The following is a 17,183-nucleotide window of genomic DNA, read 5'->3' on the forward strand; positions in this document are numbered from 1 at the left end:
ATACACTTATGTGCATTGCTTTTTTGAGTTTCTGTTGAATTTTCTGTTCTCTGATCTACTCTTCTCTTTCATATGTACTTACACTATGCAAACTTGAATGAATTTCAGAAACAAGAGGTGCATTTCATGTCAGACTAAACAAAATGTTTCTACTAACAATGTAAAAAGGAACAAAAAGGTGCAGGATATAAAAAGAATAAAAAAGCAAAAGCACAGACTAAACTCACAGGATTTACGTACGTCAACTCAGGACACTCATTAAATTCTAACACCTTTCTTCATTGCTAAACAAATTGCTCAGGGAGGTATCAAAAGCTCAGAGCAGCAACGCTGCACTCACACAGACAAAGAATTTCAAAGAAAACTCAGAATGAAACTGGGAGTTACAAAGCAACCAGTCAAACTGACCCCGTTGCTCCAGCAGGAATGGCAAAGTTGTAAACCCAGTGATCCCTCACAGAATTAGAAACCCAGATGATGGAAGTTCAGGGAGAAGAGCCAAAGTGATCTGGGACAGTGTCCAAATTGCAGTGAAAAACATTCTGCAATACTTCCAACTCTGATAAATAGGCAGATAAGCACACTCATGAAGCATAGAAATGACTTGTTTGACCACAGCTTTTCCGCTGGATTTCTACAGTCTGAAAGCCTTATATGTTTTGCAAAAATTTGGCTATAATTTCTCAAATAATGAGCATCTTTCCATATGTGACAGCTTTATAGCCAGAAACAGATATTGTGTATTTAAAATGACATTCACCACATTTAAATACTTTCTCACTAGATTTGAACAAGCACAGCCCTCTTAGATAACCCAAAGCACTTCAAAAATATCATTCTCTAAAGCAGTATTTTCCCTGAAATAGATAACTCCTCACATAATGTGCCCTAGTGCAAAGCTATTCTTCATGCTGAGGAAGACAGGACGCTGTTATGTGCCATGAAAAAAGGCAAATTTGCCATTGTGTTAGCCACACTCAGATATAACTTCGACGTCTGGATTTTGTTTTGTTGTTGGGGTTTTTTGGATTTTTTTTGCAATACAAAGGCTTGCTTAGGAAAAATTGCATTCCTAAAGCATTCACAGCCACAGTGCCTCAACATCAGTAGAACCTTATTCATCATGTAATCCCATTTCACAGCAGTGTACCAGAGGGAAGACACTACTGGGTACAAGCAACAGCACCTGGGATTTCACCCTTACAGTTTAATAACAATGTTGTGAAGCCTGCCAACAGCTTGTCTGCCTGCCCCAGAAGCAGGACTCTGTGCAATTCAGTACTGAAGACACTGGAACAGCAAGGAAGAGAAGAACACAACTATCAAGAGAAAACCAGCATTTTGAGGCAGATAGTAAGGGAAGGGAGACTGCACAGAGATCACCAAGGCTGTTCCAGACCTAGGGCTAATCCTAAAACCAGTACAAAATCTTGATCTGGAATAAACTAGGAAACAACAGATTTAGTTACTGGTGAGGATGGCCCTGTGATAGCACCAGGTTATTCTCCAGTGTTCACCATGCTTTGAGAAGATCAGTGCCCATGTGAAATGGGAGATGGTGGGAACCTTACTGAGTGCTGCTGCTGCTCACGTGCCCTGTGTGATGCTGGATGTACTCGAGGATCTTGATAGTGAAGAACCAACCCGCAACTCCCATAATTAACACATGGTGAGAGGAAGAGCGGAGGTGCGTAGCTGGGCTTCTCAGGCTGTACTAGGTTTTTTGTCTGTCAAAAAATAAGAAAAAGAAAAAATGCATTAGCAGCGGGATATGACAAGCAACAGAATATTCATGTACAAATTCATCAGTAAAAAGCAATGGGGAAGAAACCCTCTCCTCTCAGCATGTTTTGCAATGCTGCTCATTTAGCCCCTTCAGACTGTTCAAGATTTAAAACATTATTTAAGAAAGCTGGCTTGTGCCACACCGAAGTCTTGACACTTTTAATGTGAGAAAATATAGGTTTCAAGATATGGCAAGCACATTTCTGGGTGTTTTCTATATTCAAGAAACATTTTCATTACACACAGTAGCTTTCAGTAGTTTGAAGCAGAACCACATGGACAGGCATTTGCATAACAAGAAAAATAATTTTGGTAAAGGACCAAAGTCGATGGCCATGAGACTTGGGTCTGCCTTTTCTTAGGCCCTCTGTGTGCCAGCAGAGTCAATGGTAATTTGCCTAAGGACAGAGCAAGGAGGGGTGAAAGATGATTAACATTCTATAATTCTATGAGTCACAACTAAATAATTTGACTTAAGAAAACAAACTAATAAAAAATCTATATGGTTCCTCTCATGTTTAAAAGCCTTCACAAAATTTTAATCCAATCCCAAGGCAGGAAGAGACAAACAAGAAGATCTGTAATGTAAACTGTCGACGCAATGCAGGGACAATCAAGTTGTACATACACATTGTATAGCACTTGTACAGCCCTTTGGGTATATTGTACACATGCACTGCTGTTGGCATTTCTCCTGGTCCAGAGTGCTGGAGAGGAGTGGGAAAGGCTTTTTAGTCCCATTTGTAGTCCCCCTCTTCACTGTCACTGCTGTGAGAAGCTCTCACAGCATCTATGCCCAGTTGGGGTTGTGCAGGAAATTTAGTCTTTTACAGTCTCAAGACAATACAAAAATATAGGAAGAAGGTGTCTTTAAGTACTCTGTCTCCTACAAAAAAATTTCTTTACCTTACTGAATCACCCAGGAGTGGGCTGGTGAGTGAGGGAAATATACCTGAAAGTTATTGCATGCAATGCTAGCAGATTTGCCCAAGGTATTTCTATATGCCTGGGATGCCCTGAGTGGCAAATCATGGCATTCCCTCTGGCATTGCTATTCTTAGGTTTGCACAAAATGCTTCCAAGTACCCATAAAAGCACTGACAAATCTGGGGCTTTACTGCAGCAGTGCCCAGCATCAGCCAGGATGTCCAACCTGCTCTCCACTCCTGCTGAAGCCAACAGGAGTGAGGGACACTTGACAGCACCTTGCCTCTGATACCACTGCAAGACCCTACTAGTACTGATGCATGGGTTGGTTGACAATAAGCCAATACTGAAGTTTCTGTTTCACAACAATGCTGGGGAGAACAATAAATCATTACAGAACATTTTGGTAATTGGCCATTCTTTTAAAACATTGCACAATTTTGTCAAGACAGGAAACATCGAGATTTCATCATTTTTAAATGGGGATTGAGAAAGCTCAGAGTTTTGCATGCCATGATTTTACTATGGCTTCCTGAATGTCTGTGAACAGAATACTGACACTGCTGTGAAGAGATAAAAAAGATGTTGCAACAAAAAACTATTGCAGTGGCTGCTCAGCTAATTTGGATGGAGACATTTTTTTTCCTCAGTGATATTAACATTACTCTCTAATTCCACTGCAGAGGTCAGGATTAATTACAGAAGCTTTTTATTTCAAAAGTTGGTTTGATGTTACAACTCTTACATCAAGTGCCAGTGAAACAATCAACAGTTGTCTGGATTTGCTTTTTGTTCCCCCCCCCCCCCCCCCCTCCATTTTATGATACGTTTGAAGAGTTTTTGCAATAAATACTCCCTTCATCTACTTAATTTGGAAGTCATCTCTAACCATTTCTCATCTTCTTACTGCATTACTTCAGAATGATTTCATCCCAGGTGGTGACCTCATATAAAATCCAATATCAATTAATAGAAGCCAGAAAGCCTTGGGTTGTGTGGAAAGTGAGAAAATAGAAATAAAATACACATGTGTTGGCAATGGCAATTTTGTTTTGACTCATACCTGAGAGTTTAGTTTATTCAGTTGAGACTGTAATGTCTCATTAATTTTCTGCAATGCTTCTTTCTCCTCATTAAGTCTTTCTCTGTCAGATCTCTCCTTTCTGAAGTCTTCTTCGTATATTTGTACCTGCAATCATTATGACCAAGTGTGTGAATTTCAGCAGAGCCACAATGGAAATTTTCATCCACTTTGTTGTTTGGTTGCTTTTAAACACTGGCCAAGCAGCGGGGTGCGTTCCAAAGGGATCCCACCTCTTCACAATCCTGCAACCAAAAGTTTCCCTCACCTTTTTTATGACCAATACAAAATGACAAGCAAGGGCTGTTCTCCAATGGCACCCATTAGTCGAAACAGTCCACAGCTTCAGTATTTGTAGACCCTTGCAATTTAAAAGGCTGGCTAGCAGATATCAGTTTTAAATAAGATAGCAAATACTAAAAGACATTGATCTTTTCAAGGGATAAACAGTAGCAGGACAAACATTTTATCAAAATTTTTTTCCAGTTTTCTCTTCAGTTATGAGCACTTTCAACTCCCCCTTGTATCTCAGATAGCAAGCAGTTAGCATTCTGGTGGAAATGGGAGGTGCTGGCACAGCACAAAAAACTGACTTCTAGCATGCAGTCTGACAGAACGTTATCACCTTATCCAACCTAACAATGAGCCACTATCATCAAACAACATCCTGCCTTTTTATAGCCCACTGAACACCACTGGCCTTGACCCTGCTTTGCTTTACACCTTTTCGTAGTTGTCTGCAGCTTTACCTTACCCACTGCCCTGTCTAATCAAGGTGTGGCCCAAAGAACTAATCCGTGCAGAATGAGTGATAGTCTTCAAAGCTGTGGTCACCTATTAATGACCAGAAGACTTGGACTAGTCAGCACTGTCAAGGAATTTAGACCTTGGCTGGAGCACTGTGGAAAAAAAAAAAACTGTAGGAGGCTGTTGTGCCCCAGATGTTAGAAACTGCATGTGGAAAAAATAATTGGCCCATGTACCTTTTGTCTGCAATATAGGACTTCTAATTCATACTCTCAAACTGCAGCCCAAAGAACCTACTTGCCCCAGTGTAGAAGAAGAGGGGAATGTTATGGACACAATTCAAAATCGAAATACAGAGGTTTGACCCTGTTCCTAGAAGATAAGCTAGCTGCCTTTGAAATACTGAAGGATGCAATGGCTTAGCTCTTTTTATGTCACCAGGAATCATAGTGCTTCATCCCATTAAAAAATATCTGACCACCCCAGGCACAGGCAGCTACCGCATGGATTCAGAAGTAAAACACAAATCAGTAAATTGTGTTAAGCTGACTGGCTTAATTCTTCAGATAATGGGCAGGCATCCACCTGGTAAGAAGCCGGAGATTGGTGGCACTTCTACTGACAAATAACAGCAAAAGCATGTTGGGGTGGGAACAACCACCAGAACTTTCAGAAGTCCTTTCATGTCCTCTTGGTTGCTCGCTGAAGACCTCTGACAGTCTATTTCCAAAGAATTTCCTTGCTGTGGCTGATGCCCTGCCCATCATACAGATCCAGTTTTCCTTTTGCTAGCAGCAGCACTATAACTTCACAGGAGGACTAAAGAAATGTTAATACCTCAGGGGAAGAAAAAAAAGTCAACAGAAAGCTTTCAATTATTTTCACAACTTGCCTTTTGTAGCTAATTTTTGCAAGGTTTTTTTTTGGACCTGATGGTCCCCCACTAGATATAACCCTGTTCCTGAATAACACTGTGTAAAAGGAACAAAGGCTTCTGTGTGGCTACATGGGGACTCAGCTCCACAGCCTGTGCCTGGAGGAGCCATGCGTGCCCCTGACCCTCCAAAGCAGAGGCAAAGCTGTCATTTGCAGAAATCTAGGTCTCTTGTACCCCTGTCCATCTACATGCTCCTCTCAGTATTTCCTCATTTCTTCTCTCCCAATTCCCTCTCTGCTGTCCCACCTCTCTCCTGCTCCCCAGCTGTACAATTTGCTGAAGCTGCAAGGGAACCACTTTGTCACAGTTCTGCTGTATATTCTGCTACCCTGAGAAACAGGGGGGCATATCCCAAGGAATGAATGCCTTCATCTCTTTTGTCATGGCCAGGGGTGGGCTGATGACAGCCAAGCTCTGGTGAGACTCTGTCACGTCGCTGTTTGTCCCAAGAGTCCCTCCTCCATACAGCTAGAGCCTTCTGCTCCATTTCGTGCAGAAGGAAGTCTGGACTCACTGTACTGATTTATACAACTAGAAAAAGACATTCATAAAATGGATACCCCAAGAGAATTCTGAAAAAAATTGGTTTACTCTATTTTATTGTGTAGAATGAAATAACTCATTATTGTACAATCAACTACAGGATTTTTTTCTCCAGCATGTGGCAAGCATTACATTAGAGAGTAAAATCTGGCTCTGCTGTCAAACGTGACAGAAACAAGTATTTTATTCCCATTGAATAAAATTCCCGTTCTGATCACATCCATTTGTGTGTCAATAATGTTAACCCTAACACTGTCCAGGATGACAGACCTAAAATGTAAAATTATCTGAAAAGTATAATGTTTTTTAAACGGATTCTTTCATATGGAAAGGAAAAGAGTGCACAAAGCACTTGAATTGCTCAGAACAAAGACTAAAAAAAAATAAATACACTTCTCTATAGTGATTGGTACGCAGGTTATGGATGCAAACATTTTGCCTCACACTTTGAAAAATTGCAATGCCAACTCTCTAGTTTTCCAAGACTAGGATTCTTAGATAACTCACTAAACTTTCAACTTCTAAGAAAAAAAGGAGCAGAAGACACAATCAGTAACTCATGAAGTTTAGCATTCCCTCTGGATGAAATTCAGCCCCTAGCAGAGAGCTGGCAGGGTGTCTTTAAGAGCCACGGGAGCCATTCTGCTGCTTCAAGTCCTACACAAGTCCTTGCTCCAGTCCTTTGCAAGGATTCAGTTTCATTTCGTGGACACTGCTCTGATGACAGAATCTTAGGAAACACCATTTGAATGGGCTATGGGTAAACTGGTTCTTCCTTTCAAAAGCTCTACATAGCAAGTCTACCAGGCACAATTCTTGGGAGAAAGGGCAAAATTATGCCATGTGAAATCCATCCAGGCTTACTTCCAGCTGTTCTCACCTGCTGCCTGAGAACTTCAAGTTGGGTTCTCATGTCCTCAAGGCTGTTCCTGTCTCCCTTCTCTGAAGGAGTCCCAAGAACAGGTGAGTGCTGCTTTTTCAACACATCCAGAAGGGCCTACAATGTCAAACAGCAAAATTACTAAACAGAGATTCACTACATATTAAAAAAAACAAAAAAAAAAATCCTTTAAAATGATTAGAATGTTTGCTCTCTAAATAAACAGATTAGAGTAAGTCACGGACTTTTTCCTTCATTTGCAGTTGCTTCAATTATATACACTGGATATAAACCCCATGAATAACGTATGTGCCTGACTAGGTCCAAATTTTCAAAGTGCCCACGCTACATCCATGAATTTGAGACAGTGTCGTTTAGGGGACTGTGCTTTTACTTGTAACTATAACCAACAGTTACCTATGTAAACCACAGCTGCGAATCTCATTCATAAACACCATTCCCCTGTGCAAGTCAGAATTGGGAAAACAAAGACAGGTGTCTAAACTCAGCTGAGCCCAAAACCAAGCAAACAAAAAACCAAAGAACATAACAGCAATATTCAGAGATTGCCTAAATGTGTGACTGCAGTAAAGTCTGACTGAAACATTTTTTGCACTGAGTACAAATTTCTGCGACTGGACTGAAGTAAACCCTCCAGTTGAGAGGAAGTTATGTAGTCTCTACAGCTTGTCACTAGAGGGAGTTATGAATACACACACACTACACTGGTAACGCTCTTACTCTATTTTTCAGCCAAATTCTGACATAGTTCTTTGCAGATTTTGGTTATTTTTAACAGTATTACACAGCTCTCCCTTGGACTGGAATAATTTTTAAATCATTCTTACCCCTCTCTGTCTATAACCACACACTACACTTTGGGGTGGTTTTTTTCTCTAGCACAAAATACTCACCATTCAGTACTTTTCCATGTCTCTCACCTAAAATATGGACTCAGCTAAGTTCAACCATTTTAGAAAGTTCAATTCCTGCTAATGATCCCCAGCTCTGCCTTGCTGACCACACTCCATTCATTTCATAAGGGAAGAAGGAAAGATAATCTGGAGGGGGAAGACGCAGAGGGGGAAGTGGCCAAGAAGGAGAACTGGTACATAAAGTAACCCAAGGATTAGTATTAATTATCAAAAGGCCAAAAAAAACCCCAAAAATCAGCACTTCCCATTAAGAGCACAGAAGAGAAAAGGGAGGCTTTTTATCTGATGATCTACTAACCCTAAGAATCGCACAGAAGAGAAATTGGTATAATAGTGGTATGATTGTATGCCATGTCAATACATAAAGAAAGTTGAACATAAATATGGGATGATGAAGATACAGATAGCTTACTGATTAATCCTCCGTTTGCCCCTCTGAGCCGCTGCTAATCCCTTTTAGGTTATGACATTGCAGTGCTCTGCACAAATAGTAAAACAAGTACTAAACCCAAGTTTCACATTGGTGTTTAGATTGGGCAGGAATTGCCAGGAGCAGCAAGAGTCAGTGAAGTTTGACAACATCTTAGTACCTCTGACACGTTCCCTGGCTGACTGCAACCCGGCTTTCCCAGGCATATGGTTTGTTAAGCATACTGCTGGGGACAGTGACGAGTGAAGCATGCTTTTCTTCTTCCCCCTGCCTACACGGAATACATCTTAATCTTGCTGACAACCACAGAATCATGAGACTTATTTGGATGGCAGGGGACCTCTGGCGGTCCAAGCCCCTGCTCAGAGCTGGGCCAGGGAGGTCAGGTTGCTTAGGGCCTGTCAACTGAGTACCGAGCACCTCCGACGACGGCAATTTCACAGCCTCTCCAGGCAACCTCTTCTAATATTTGACCACCCTCGAAAGAAAGTGCTTCAGATGCCCTAATTCAATGATCACTGAATGTCCTGCTTCCTTCACAACATACTGTTTTCCCAGCCATCTGCCGCACCCAATTTTTATATTAAAACTCCTTTACTAGGATGCATCTTATTGATTGTGGCCATCCTGACATTACCAAATGGTAACGCACCTTTACAATTGAAGTATGTATATTCATAAGCTGTTGATGGTTCTCCTAATTCTTGAACAAATTTGACTATACTGACTATTTTCCTTGCAGCTCACTTTGTAGAAACATATCATGATATAGACTTATTAGGTATTTGGGCAATTCTTCAGGGTTTTTTGTTTACCTGGGGTTTTTTTTTGAGGAGGTTCTACATCTCAGAATTACAGAAGAAAAAAAAATAGAAAAATCCAGAAAATTTGATCTCCAAAATGTTAACAGTAGAGAAAAAAAAGTGAAGTTTTTTTTAAACCACATTTGGAATCGATACTGTGAGACCTTGTTTTATCATTTCAAATAAAATAAGAAACTGCAGCATGAATAACGCTGAATTGGTTTAGGGTCATACTTCGAGGAAATATTGTAAAAGACATTCTGAGAAGTGCTAGGTATGGGGAGAAAAGGTAAAATTTTGTAATGTTGCTATTAGATCAATAGCAAATTATTGAGAACTATGTCATTATAGGAGATTTGGATCCCCAAGTATAAAACAGAGACTAAACATTACTAAAGCTAATACTCAGAGATATAACAAATATTTTTCTTTCAAAACTCCCATCACTCTGAACTGATAAAAGATGGGGGCTGTTTTAGAATCATTTATGGAAGAAATAAAGATATTACTGTTCCACTGGTTTTAAAAAACAGCAGTGAATAAAACTGTCACGAGGCACTTGAAATTAAAAGTAAATAAGCTATTTTAAATATGTAACTAAGATTTGTAATTTCAAATTAACAAATCTGAGAAATGACAAAGAACTTCTAGGCACCATCTATAATTGGTCCTGCATGCAATTTTTTCAGATCATTTGGCTATTCCTACTTCATTAAAAGTCAAAGTACAAAAAACCCCAACCAAACAAACCACTCCCCTACACCCCAGAAAATCATATCTCAAGGAAGCTGAAAAAAAATTGTAGAGGAAAATGCTCAAGGGACAGCTAGATGAAAAATTTCAAGAAGAAGAATTAAAATGCCTTTAGGGACTGGAGAAAGAATTTAATCCCAACAAAAGCTATCACTTTTGGTAGCTTTTAGATTAAAATGCAGGGTAAGAGAGACAGTCACACTGAGCTGTATGTTGCAACAGAAATTTAACTATAAAATATATACATATAATTTTTTTTCACTGTAAAAATGAGTACAAGGAAGGCATTAGACAGGAAAAGAAGACTAAATACAGTATTTCCAATAACGAGGCTAACGTAGAGCACTGTGGCAGTGTCAGGATGGCTAACAGCAAGGAAGATGTACCAATGAGAAAGAACTCACAGCTCACTGAGTTAAACTGAGCTTAACTTAATGCTGTGTTAAATAAAATTCATTCAGAAGTACTGAGAACTGAAACCTGAAATTGCAAGACAAGCAGCACAGAGGTTTTCTGAATTTTTCAACATCAAAAATGGAACTGTATGAAAAATAACTACCTTGGCTTCCAAAGCCACAAAAAGGATAACTGGTCCATTCACCTAGAAACCTCTTAATTTAACCTCAAGAGTGTGTTAGGCTTGGGTGGAAATTTTGAAGAGGATTGCCTTATAGACATGAGAAATGGGATGAAGTAAAGCACTCTTTAACGTGATGTCTTTCATAAAAACCCCAGATTTTCTTATCGGGGAAATACATTAGATCTTATTAGTCTATGTTTAAATAACAGTTGAGATAGTGCTGCAGCAAAGTTAAGAAATAGGTAAAAAATTTGGCTTGTACTCAAACTATATGATGAACAAGGAAAGAGCCACAGGAAAGCCAATAATCTTGGGATATAGCGTTGCAAACTATTATGGCATTGCAACATCACTTTCATGCTGCAGACATCAAAGGATCAGATCAGACTCTATACTTTGGGTACTCTGGATGACTGGATCAAAGTTGGATGAAGCCAAAAGTAAAAAGGTTAAGGTACTTAGAAACAAGTAGTAATATCTTCCATAGACTGAGAACTAAGCAGTTTAAAATGACTGAGATGAAAAAACATGCGTATTAGCAGGCATAGTTGCATTTTAAAAGACCAAAAGAGCTGGGTCAGCTTAGCTAAACTGTCCTCTCATGAAAATACAATTGCTCTCTGTAGCTATAGGGAAAGAGCAAGAGCCCCTGAGAGCAATCATATTTTCACTAGAGGACAGTTCTGCTTCACCGACAGATCTGCTTCACACAAGGAATGAACCAGATCTGTTCGACACTACTACCAGAAGAAAAAATGAATATCATCTGGCCAGAATAAATTCAGCCCAATTGAAACAGATGAGAGCATCTAATGAAAGAAGGGTTACAGTTCCAGAACAGCCTTCCAACAGAAGCACAGCAGAAGGAGCTTAAATATATTTAAGGAAAAAGTTGTTTTATTTCAGAGAATTTGTAAGAACTTCAAGTCACTGAACCTGCAATAGCAGGGGACTAGACTTAAAAGGGCACAGAGGGTCCCTTCCAGTCTTATGTGTATTCATGACATGAGATTTGAAGGAATGAAATACACAGAAAATCAGTAAATTACTTGTGGAAAATGTGTTACTTGAAACTGATGTTTCATTTAAGAATGGAACCCATCTTTTAATGGAACCCATTATTTACCCATCTGTCTCAGTTCCAGCCACATTGTTAAGATAAGACAGCAAAATAAAATATTTAAATAAGTTGTTTTACAAACAAGACCTTGAATGAAAGTTACACTGAGGCTTTGAGCAAGCCCTGTCAATGCATTTCAAAAAGAGCTAGAGATCATATGTTCTGTCAGATTTTTTAATATGGCAACATTACTTGTTTGCCTTGACTTTAGCACATCATGGCCCTTTAGCTTGTGTATCACTTAAAGTTACACAGCAATGGTTACTGCAGTGCATTTCCTCAGGAAGTGTTTGTGGTTCACCATGAAATACAAAATTGTTAGAAAACACCCACTGCTTTATGTGATCTTTTGATCAAACAAAGTTACGTTTATTACTTTCCCTCAGTTAAAAAAAATAAATACCATTTAGCTATTTTATGGCAATTTCCTCAATGAGACATATATACGCACAATACTTACATGTATAAATATATATCTGTATGTATATAAAAAGTAAGACAGGAGCATGTCTTGTGAAGAGAAGCTATTATTCTGAAACACAGGATATATGTAAAAACAGTTTTAAATTGTCTGGATTTTTTTTTAATCACAATGTTTCACTGTATGCATATGAAAGCGTGTTTGTGTCATTTCCCTTCTGTTTGGAGGGAGAATGTAGAAAGAGCTTAGATATGACACGTAGACAGGTTTCACAGGAGAAGCCAAAGGTTCTCTTAACTTTCCTCTTTACAATGCAACCCTACTGCCTGCCAAGAACAGCATGCACAGTTATTAGCTAAAGTAAGTTCCTGCTTGTTTCCTCAGCTCCCAAATGGTCATCATGTGTTTGCTACCATGAACGGGTTCTTCACCCAGGACTGAAAAGATGGGCAGCTGGTAGTGTCACTGCTTGACAACACAGACCCTAGAATTAAAGGAAGAGGACGTGGTCAGAGGCTCACTCTTATTCATACCTTATTGAGACGACTTATTTCACACTCATAGTGTTCTTTCTTTCTGATCATGGAGGCGTTCTTCTGCTTCAGGAGCTTGTTCTCTTCTTTCATTTCATGGAGAGCTTCACTAAGGACCTTTGTTTCTTTCTGGGATGCAAAAATACAGAGAGATGCTGCTGAAATGCAGATGGAACCATTTTTCAAAAACGATCTTCAGAATATCTGCTGTCTGGCAGATGTGCTGCATTTTTATTGTCCCAAACACAGCTGGGAAGGGAGGCAACAGGAAGGCGGATGGTTAGTAAAACCCAGATATGATAAAGTCTATTGAAATTGTTTTGACCACTCACCATATGATGAGACAGAGACAACATACCAGGCTAAATCCCTGCTCTCTAAAGTCTGCAGTTGCACAAAGACATGATAAAGCTGGCAGGCCAAGCAGATCACTACTGTACAGATGATTATCCCAAACCTGCATTACTCTTATGTACTCACGGTGTAAGGCCAGGGCTAAAGGCTGGTGGAATCCCAGCTGTTCCCAGTGTCATACAACATTAAAGACAAAACCAGATCTCAGTATCACATCGTCTGAGGGCTTTTTCCACTACATGAGAGACTGAAGCAGGTCTCAGCCTGCTCAAGAATTTACCAAGCTACCAACCAAGGCTTAAAAATCCACTTTCTTTGACCCCATCACAGTTGGTTTTGACTTGAGCTTGACCCTTCCTAGTGCATGTGCCTACACTGTTGCCACCCCAGCAAACTACCAGGAAGATGTCTCTACTTGCAACAGGATTTACACACTAGTCTTTCAAGATGATATAAGAATTACTAGGACAGATTTGCCAAACTAAGTTTGATTGTCTTCTATCGCTTTCAGCATGACTATTTTCAATTTACAGTGAGGGAAGCTAAGATCTGAATCAGACCCTGAAGCAAATGGCATTGTGTAAGCTTCTCTCGCTGGGTAATGTTTTCCTCACTAGCCTGCTTTTGCCAGACTTAGACCAAAGCTGTTTAGACATATGAAATGGAATGTCCTGTTCTACAAAAGTATTTCAAATATTCTTCTGCAGCTGCTTTATCTGATTAAAAAGAATGAGATCCAACAATCACATGCACAGGACACCGCATGAATGCTTTTTCTTCTGTGCAGCAGGCATACCTCTGTGCAGCCAGCTACCAGGCATTTACAGTTCAGGCTCATGAGAAGTGCATCACCATGTGCTAGTTGAGCCAGTGAAAAACACCCTTGAGAAACTGTTGCTTACACATGAGGTAGCTTTATTTTCCTTTGTTCTAAGTTAGTTGGAACATTTCACTTTCTCCAAAAACTGGGCAAGATTAGTAGGGTATCTCTGCATTAAGTATAGGAACTCACCCATGAGGTAGCTCAAGCTAGCATGTGCATGTATGTTTTAAGATATTAAAGAAAAACAAACCACTATGCCCTTCTCTTCACCTTTGCCATCCTTTTTTCCTAGCTCCTAGCACATATCCTCCTTCTTGGAGGCTGACACCTCCAGGAACATGGCTGTCTATAACTAAAGATTTCCAGTTTGTTCAGGTTTTTGAACCATCTCAGTTCTTACCTCTTATTACTTCATATTCGACACTGAATCTTAGGTGTTATGGCACCTAGACTTCCCAGTGACTAGGTTGGTCTTTGATTCTTGTCTGTGGGTACATAGTCATGCCCAGAGAGAACAAAACAAAAAAATTTAAATCTCCAAAACAGTCAGTTTTCCTCTGTGGGCCATGGAGGACATGGGGACAGATAAAGTTCACAACTTTATCATTCTGTGAGAGCCATACCTCCAGGTGCATTTGGAGAAAAAAAATATAAAAAAAAACAAAGACAGCTCCGTAAAACAGCAGCAGCATATAATCTGTCTCAGGGTTGTTAGGTGCTGCTGGTCTTCCTAAATGGCTCAGCAGAGCACCCAGAGAACTGCCACTGTGAGTAAACAAATTTAAAAGATACTTTCAGGCTGCTGGACTAGATAAGCAAGTAGAGAACAAACATCTTATTACTTTGCTCTGGCAATTGCCCTGTATACCCATCCCAGCTCCATGGCTACGGGGGGGGGGGGGTAAGTAAAACATTTAAAAAAGAAAGAGTTGTTACCTTTGAAGAAAAGAAAAAAAAATATATACAGACACACACACACACATATATATATATATATAAAGAAATGCAGGTATGAAGAATGTTAGTTGCTGTAGAAAAAAAACCCTGAACATAAAGCTCTAAAAATCTAATCTTGGTAGATCTGTCAGCCTGGGCCTCTTCCACATCTGCTGAACTTTAAAGCAACAAGCCTGCTCATGTGCTTTCAAACTGAACATATCTTTATGCATTTTTCTGAATCATGCCCTGGCCCTGCTTTTTCTTCGTCCTGCCCTGTGCTCAGCATAGAATAATTTGAGTTGGTACAGCTGCTGACATGGGTGTTACAATCCTTGTTGCTCATTCAAAAATCTCTACTTTTAGCAGCTACCTCTGCAACGGTTTAGATATCCTGCATCCCTTTATGATGTCCAAAAGGTAAAGAACTTCAGAGTGAATAGAAGCACTTACTGTCTGAGTATATAATTTGTAAAGAAATTGCTGATCTAAGGCTAAAGTTAACCATGCAGGTTAACCTGTCCCCTAAGAGATTTTTGGATTATATTGTCATTTAGTCCATTATTCATGTATGTAGTAAAAAAGTCGGGAGAGTGCTCAACCTTACCTTTCCAAAAAGGTAGTTAGAGCTATTTTTCACAGCTATCATATATTAAAGGGCAGGCAGTAAAAACCACAGTAACATGAACAGAAAGATGGATTGTCTTGCATTAAATCTACACTCGGAGCAAATATAGGCAGTGATTCAGCAAGTAGATAGCAATATAGTTTGCTTCAAAACATGTGAACGGTCCTATTGGTTGGAAATCAAGCGCGTGCTTAGCTAAGACCATACTGTAATTGATAGGCGAGTAAGATGAATGTTCTGCTTATGAAGATAAAAGCTAAGGTCTTTGCATTTCTTTCCCTGCAGCAGCTAACTTACATCTTATCTGAGCCTGGAAGTGATGCGATTGCCACTTGTTTTCAGGTTTGTTTCAGGTTATGAAGTGAATAGCGAAGCCCAACTTCAGCCGTCAGGGCACCAGCCAGAAACTCTTACAAGAGGTTATGAAGTGTGTGATACCACAAAGCAGAATAAGAATAGGAAGCACCAGACTGGTGCTTGTAAAACAGGGCACAAAGTTTTGAGTATACGTTGGGCATGTATATGCCAATCACTCAGATTGGTGGTTTTACTGTTGTAGTAATTCAGCTTAGGGGTCTAACTTTAGATGCGAATGCTACACAAAAGCCAGTGCCAAAGGAGTCCTGAGACAGGTGCCCAACCACTCTCAGGGTGCGGTGAATGCCACTGTAGAGCAGCTGATCAGCCAAGGCACTTTCAGCCCTAACAACTGCACCAACACCATTGCTAATATTTACAGGCAGCTGAGATAGCTAGCATATGTATAAAAGCCTATATTGTCAATACCAAAATGTGGGTGCCTGGAGCTGAATTCATTCCTTCAGGTATTTCTTGCTAAGTGCTTTGTGCAATGTCTGCAATGATATTCCTACTCCATTTGAAATCACTGTAGCATTTTCATTCACAAAGAAATTCACCCTGAACTGAACAGTGAGGAAGGAAATCTCTGCAGTATTTGTATCAATCTGCTCTTTACTCCCACACACACGCTAATGCTGTGCCCTCTGCCAATTTCTATTGAAATGGCACGCTCTCTATACATAGTTCTCTTATTAGACAGAAGATCAGCCACTGCCGTGGATTCAACATTGAAAACCACTCAACACAACAATCTCATCTACAGCTGTGTGACAACCCACGTCCTGCCACTCACAAGAAGAGAAAGGGGAAAGGCAAGATAGCATTCAACACTGAGCACAGAGTAACAGAGTGCATCCTCCTACCGTTTCCTGCAACGGCCTTTCTCTGCCCAGGGCTCGGAACCTCTCAGCTTCTGCATGCTGTCGATGTCTCTCTTCCTCCAGCTCACTGATTTTCCTCTCCGACACATCCAGTTTTGCTTTCATTTCTGCCAGCTGAAAAGCAAGTGACAGACCATGGTGGCCTGACTGGGGATCCTAAAAGGCACAGCACCTCGAAGGTGCCTTCAAATCCTTTCAGCTCTCAGAAGATCACTCTAAAGGAATGGATCTGGTTGCATGTAAAGTCCCCAGCCACTGACTTTCCCCTCCCCACTTCCAAGCTCTACTGCTCTGTCTGCAGTGGAGACTCTTAATGACCCTGGGCAAATTCTCTGTTGGTGTTAACCCAGTTGGGGTCTCACACTGTTTTGCTGCCAAAGGACAGCTAATGTGTTGGTTTTGGTTTTTTTTTTTTCCTTTTGCAGCTCTGACTTCCTCTGCAGTGGTGCACATCCAAATGATCTAGCCAGAGGCATAAAACGGTCCCATATTAAATGAGGAAGAGCCATTTAAATTCCTCTTCTCTTTGGGGAAAGAAAAAAAAAAAAAAAAAAAAAAAATCAAAGAAATGATCCAGATCTCAGAAAAGCTTGCTGGAAAATATTAGAGAAAAAAATTTCCTGATAAGCACATGAGGTCACTCTGCAAACTTCCTTTTCATAGAAGGAAACAGGAGATGAGAAGTGTCAGTCAATGAACCAACTTGGTTTTGGGAATAACTGTAAG

The 17,183-nt window shown here is 40.1% G+C and overlaps 1 protein-coding gene across 1 annotated transcript in view; it reads right to left on the reverse strand.

Moving 5' to 3' along the window:
• TNIP3 (TNFAIP3 interacting protein 3) overlaps positions 1–17,183 on the reverse strand; it is a 67,071-nt gene that overhangs the window by 10,398 nt on the left and 39,490 nt on the right. The window contains exons 7-11 of the mRNA XM_049815572.1: positions 16,440–16,571; positions 12,476–12,604; positions 6,901–7,017; positions 3,776–3,901; positions 1,567–1,727 (exon numbers count right to left, since the gene is read on the reverse strand). Of these exons, the coding sequence (XP_049671529.1) occupies positions 1,567–1,727; positions 3,776–3,901; positions 6,901–7,017; positions 12,476–12,604; positions 16,440–16,571 (665 nt within the window). The remainder of the gene's footprint in view (positions 1–1,566; positions 1,728–3,775; positions 3,902–6,900; positions 7,018–12,475; positions 12,605–16,439; positions 16,572–17,183) is intronic.

This window comes from Accipiter gentilis, chromosome 12 (assembly GCF_929443795.1).
Source record: "Accipiter gentilis chromosome 12, bAccGen1.1, whole genome shotgun sequence".
NCBI classification, from domain to species: Eukaryota; Metazoa; Chordata; class Aves; order Accipitriformes; family Accipitridae; genus Astur; species Astur gentilis.